The 6,000-nt window shown below is 35.5% G+C and overlaps 1 protein-coding gene across 2 annotated transcripts in view; it reads left to right on the forward strand.

Annotated features, from left to right (window-relative positions):
* Positions 1 to 3,028, forward strand: part of FGF9 (fibroblast growth factor 9) — a 48,330-nt gene extending 45,302 nt beyond the window's left edge. For both annotated transcript variants that reach the window (XM_058185935.1, XM_058185934.1), the window contains exon 3: positions 1,790 to 3,028. In XM_058185935.1, the coding sequence (XP_058041918.1) occupies positions 1,790 to 2,035 (246 nt within the window). In that variant the 3' untranslated portion in view covers positions 2,036 to 3,028. The remainder of the gene's footprint in view (positions 1 to 1,789) is intronic.
* Positions 3,029 to 6,000: the final 2,972 nt, after the last annotated feature.

A 6,000-nucleotide genomic window follows, 5' to 3' on the forward strand; every position in this document is an offset into this window, starting at 1 on the left:
GAAATAATTACAACTATCAGAAATTACCTTGAAAGGTATACAGTTGCTATAAATGAAACTGACCTGAAAAGAAAATATATGGATTATAACTGTGTTGCACTGTACATTTCATATAGAAATGTATTGGAAACCACTTGATATTTTTTTGATGGGATGTAGTGTAGTAATGCTGTAAATAAATAAGAAAGAAATGCTTATTCCGCGGGCACAATCGTATCTGCTGCAGCATTTCTAATTTTTTAAATTAAAAATAGTAGATCAAATCCTGTGATACTGGGCAACTGAGTTTTATTTTAAAAAGTTTTTCATTGTATGCAGCCAATATAGTGTCAGATAATGTGTCATCTGGCAAAGCATGGTCTTGCATTTAAGAAGTTGTATGTGGAGCATATAATTAGCATTTGAGCTAAAGAGTAACTTTAATTTTGTTTTCTTCTTTTCACTTCATTAACCTTTCTTCCCATTACATTCTTAATTCCTTGATAGTAGAGCTACATGTTATTCTTAAAAGCTAACACTTAATGAATGTAAAAAATGTTTTCTTATTCTTTCATTGTCATTCAATGGATTTTTAAAATGTCTATTTTAAGCCAACTTTAGGGAGCAAGAATCTTGAAGGTATATACCCTCTCTTAAAGAGTAAATATGTCTCAGTAAATGTGTTGGTTTAAGAGCCCTGTTGTTGTTAGTTGTGAAGTCATGTCCGACCCATCGCGACCCCATGGGCAACGTTCCTCCAGGTCTTCCTGTCCTCTACCATCTTCTGGAGTCCATTTAAACTCATGCCTACTGCTTCAGTGACTCCATCCAGCCACCTCGTTCTCTGTCGTGGCCCTACAACTTGCTGTTTTACAAACTACTAGATTATATGCTTACACATAAACAGAGAAACCCACCCTGTTATAATATTGAATCATAATATTATGCTATTACTTTATTCCGAAGGGTGTGGTGGCTCAGCAGTTAAGGATGCTGAGTTGTCAGCTGGAAAGCTGATAGCCTGGGTTCAAGACCAGAGTGCTGTGCAATGGGTGAGCTCCCGTTACTTGCCCCAGTTCCTGTCTATCTAGCAGTTTAAAAGCATGCAAATATGGTATCTATTTTTCTACTCGCATGCAAATGCGAGTAGAAAAATAGATACCATATTAGTGGGAAGGTAACATCGTTCCATATGTCTCAGTATGGCCACATGACCATGGAAATATCTTTGGACAACACTGGCAGAAATATATTCTAAGCATTTTTTAATATATGTCTTTATAATTGTAGCAACACTGTTCAAATTTGACAATCCAATTTTTTTTAAAGCAAAAGATGGTTTTATTGTTAAATGTTTAGGATTTAGAAATTAATGAAGACCTAGTTAATTATGCATCCTAATACTTTAGCCTTCCCACTCAGGTGGCTTTTAGATATGATTTTTCCTGGGAGTTTGCTGAATGAGAAATGCTGTAATCCAATAGATTTAAAGGGCAGTAGGCTGAGAAAGAATATAGTAATAATGTAGAGCTATGAGCTGGTCAAAGATTCAGATGCTTAAGAAATAAATGAATTAGAAACCAATAGGAGGCATAAAATATTTAGGTTAGTTACTCGCAGCCCAACTCAACTTCACAAGGTTGTTGTTATGGGGAAAATAGGAGGAAAAAGGATTATTGAGTGTGTTCATCACTTTGAGTTAAAAATAATAAAAGGAAAAATAAAACTTTTATTCATCTTTGTTCCAAATGCGACACCCTTGTGGGAAAATAATCCACTCATGACTTTTCTCTCTCTCTTATATTTACAGGATAAATTAACCCAGGAGTGTGTGTTCAGAGAGCAATTTGAAGAGAACTGGTATAACACATACTCATCAAACCTATATAAGCATGTGGACACTGGAAGACGATATTATGTTGCATTAAATAGAGATGGAACTCCCAGAGAAGGGACCAGGACTAAACGGCATCAGAAATTCACACATTTTTTACCTAGGCCAGTGGACCCTGAGAAAGTCCCTGAACTATATAAGGATATTTTAAGCCAAAGTTGACAAAGACATTTCCTTCACTTGAGCCCTTAAAAACCAACAACCACTATAAAGGTTTCATGCGGTGGGTTCTTAATTGATTAGCTGTGTCATCACATCAGCTCCACTGTTGCCAAACTATGTCGCATGCATAATATATGATGGAGGCTTGGATGAAACTTGCTGATGGTGTTCTGCACTTAAAAGGTTTGTCTTCTGGAAGAGAGCCTATGCCCATCGCTTGATTTATTGAGTGAGAAAGAAAGAGTGAGAATGTTTGAGAATGAAAGCAGAAGCTGAAGAACGAAGAAGGAAGGTGGGAAAGGCCTGATGCATGCTGGGAAACACGCTTTTAAATTTTTTGGTCTGTTGTATACTTCATCCTAGATCAGCATAGCTGCCATACTTTGACTCATGAAGAATTTTGGCTGGTGGCCTGCTCAAGTGTACGCTGCATTTTTTTTTAAAGTAAAGGCATGGAGGGTATGGTCTGTCTAAAATCCACACAGGAAAAAAAAAGAGACTTATTTTCAGTTTGACTGCTCAGTTGAGAGTCACCCCTTAATGAATTTCAAGTAAAGACCTCTTAGTATACAGGATTTTTTTAAAAAAAAAGTTAAATTTATTTATAGAAATCCAAAGGCAACATTTTATTTATTTTATATATTTATTTATTATATAGAGTTTATTTTTAATGACATATGTACAGGCCAGATAGGCAGATTGGAAGCTATAGGCTCTGGAAAACATTTCGACAGCAAAGACCGCTACGACCGTGAGATTAAATTCATACAAGTCAAACATAAAGATGCATGGAGGCAAGGAGGAATCTAGGGATCCTAATGTACTAAAGGCAACAATATTTTTTGTGCCCATATTATTGTAAAATTATGCACACCACTCATGACTCTTGAGTGCTTACTCTTCTGACTGCTTGTTTCATAGCTTAAAATCTCCCCCTTTCCTCTCCCTCTCTTACTGAGGATTAAAGATAAAACTGGGTCTTCAAAACTTTAATTCTGTGTCTGTAGTATTTCCTCTTTGATAGGCAACTTATCAAACTTAAATTTACAAACTTCCCAATTGTGGAATATAAAACACAAGGAAATAAAACAAAGGGTTGATATATGATATATTCTACTTGTTAAACCTACTGCAGATAATACCAAAGCTACATCATAAATATGTATGGGTTGGTTTTTTTTAACTTAAGCAGAATATCAGAAACATTCTAATGTCTATTAGGATATTTTTGTACCAATTAAGGTTCTCTCACACAAGTAGTAACAAAGGCCAGAGACAAGGCTCTCACTCTTATAAACTTGTTTAATTGTGCACTTGATTATCTACTCTGAAATTACACAAGTTCCATGGGGGTTATTATCTTTCATGGGAAAAATGCTTTCATTGTGGTCTATCATAATACATATAGGACTCTTGCAGATGACAAGAGTACATTTCTATTGAGAATTACAGTGTGGGTGAAAGTACTATACTTAAATTATGTTTCAAATGTTCTTAAAGCATATTGTGCTGGCTGCACTGCATAATGTGTATCAGTGAGGATTGTGTAACATAATGAGTGCAAGCATATCTTTTGTTAGTAGCTATAATTTGGGCTTACCCATAGAGGAGAGGCTTTGTCATAAAGCCCTAAGATCAACAGAGGCCGCAGAAACCTTGACAATGACTGCAGTTCATGCACTTACATGTACATACCATTTCAATAAAAGTTGGCAGAGGAAATGTAGAGAGTTTAGACTACAGTAATACAGTCAGCTCAACATGGTTCTGGTTATAGCCCGGATTCTATGTAAAATGGAGTGCTCTTTTGTTCTCTGTAGCAGGATTTGCACATAACACCATGCCATACAATAAAGATTAGTAAATAACATGCATAATGTATAATACGCAGAACAGCCCCACTAAATAAAGAAAATGTCTTTTTGAGGGGCAGAAAACCTCAGTCTAAAATTAATAGTGTTACTGAGTTACAAGAAGACCTGGCTTCTGTTCATTATACTTTGTCATATACCAGAATCTTGCCTTTTTTTGTGGTTTGGTATGGTCTTTTTTTTTTTGGTAATCAGAAAAAAAAATAGAGAGAACAAGCCAGGAGTTGGAAAACAAATCATTATTATATATTTTTCAGCTGCAAAACTGATGTTTAATGAAACATGGTTAAAAATTCTGGATTAGAATTAGATGCAAAAGTAGTATACATAAGGAATGTGTGCTTTGCATTATATCCAAGCCTGAAGGAATTGTAAGAGGATACTAGCATATGCATCGATTGTGCTGCAGTGCAAAAATAATTTCCTAGAAAGTGAAGAGTTGCTCATTGTGAACTCAAAATCCATCTTGACCTCTGTTAAAACCAGGATAGTTCTTCTACTGGAAGCTACTAGGAGCCCTTGTAGTGCAGTGGTTTGAATGCAATATTGCAGGCTAACTATGACCACAGTCTGGAGTTCAATCCTGCCGAGCTCAAGGTTGACTCAGCCTTCCATTCCATACCAAGGTTGGTAAAATGAGGACCCAATTGTTGGGGGCAATATGCTGACATTGTAAACTGCTCAGAGAGTGCTGTAAAGTACTGTGAAGCGGTATATAAGTCTAAGTGCTATTTCTATTGCTATTGAGGCAATCTCAGAACCATATATTTATACCCTGACTTTCCACAAGAAGGTCTTCTCAAACAACAAGCAGTTTCAGGTCTGAAGTAGCAATCAGGAATAAATCTTGATGTATGTGCTTATGAATATACTGAAAAAATAGTTAAAATATTCAAGATGAATTAAATATTCTTTTAATTGGTTGTATGGTGCCCTTTGGAAAGAAAGATGACAAGAAAATGCAGTGAATTCATAAGATCAGTTTTAGGTCAGAACAATTTCTTATTTTCTGCTTGTTCTGCTGAAGTATTAAACCATCTCTACCCTTGAAGTCAATGAGTTAAATGTTTTCCTGCCATTTCTAAAATAATCAATAGTGCAAGGCTGTCATTATGAAGACACAGACATATATACTATGGGAAATGGAAAACAAATATGGGACTATTTTAGGAATAAGCTTGTGTCAAATGTATCCATAGTGTTAGCTAATCTACAACACCTAGACTTCAGTAATTTCTAGATGTGATAAGATGCAGCTATTCATGATTAGTTTGTTGGAGAGCTGTCCCATATAATTATCAGCTTTTTTAGTGTGAATGCCATAAGCAGCATCCACCAGGGAGAAGGTCATCAAAAAAGTCAAGATGAGGTCATGACAGCACAGTAGAAACTCTACCCCTTTGTGTATACCTGTGAATTTGCATGTGTCTCTTGTAATGCCTTGATGCCATCTTGCCTTTTTTTAAACCACCTCCACCTTTCCCAAGACATTGCTGAATGTCCATAATATGTACATTATTCATTGCTGGTTTAGCACCAAAAAATGTTCATTGTATAAGGTCAATGAGAGCTCTCCATGATATTAAAATGAAAAAGCTATTATCAATCTATTTTCAGTTCATATTATAACCAAACGTAAGACTTTCTGAATTTAGTTTGAATTGCTAAGAAAATTAGACTAGGATCGATCCTTTCAAACCGACACCTAGATTGACCCCAAGAAACACCGACCAAGCATATAATTACAGAACAATTAAACCTATAAACTCTATAAATACAGCTCGAGTGGTATCTTGAATACTGAACTGAGAACCAACCCTTTGAAATCCAGCATGACTTATTCTTTAATAAGTATGACCAGGATTGAACTGTTAATTTTTGCTCAGAGTCAATTATTTAAGAAGTTTATTCTATTTTGTAATAACTTTTTTTTTTATCACCACTTGTCAGTTATCTTTTTTGCTTCACATTGAAATAATGAATCAGTTGCATCTTTATCTATAAAGTAGGCACATGAAATACAGTATTAAGTAACAAGGTCGAAGCTCATTGGCAGCACATGAGCAATCCATCTACAGCTTTATAAAATTGCCT

Source organism: Ahaetulla prasina, chromosome 5 (genome assembly GCF_028640845.1).
Source record: "Ahaetulla prasina isolate Xishuangbanna chromosome 5, ASM2864084v1, whole genome shotgun sequence".
In the NCBI taxonomy this organism is placed as follows: domain Eukaryota; kingdom Metazoa; phylum Chordata; class Lepidosauria; order Squamata; family Colubridae; genus Ahaetulla; species Ahaetulla prasina.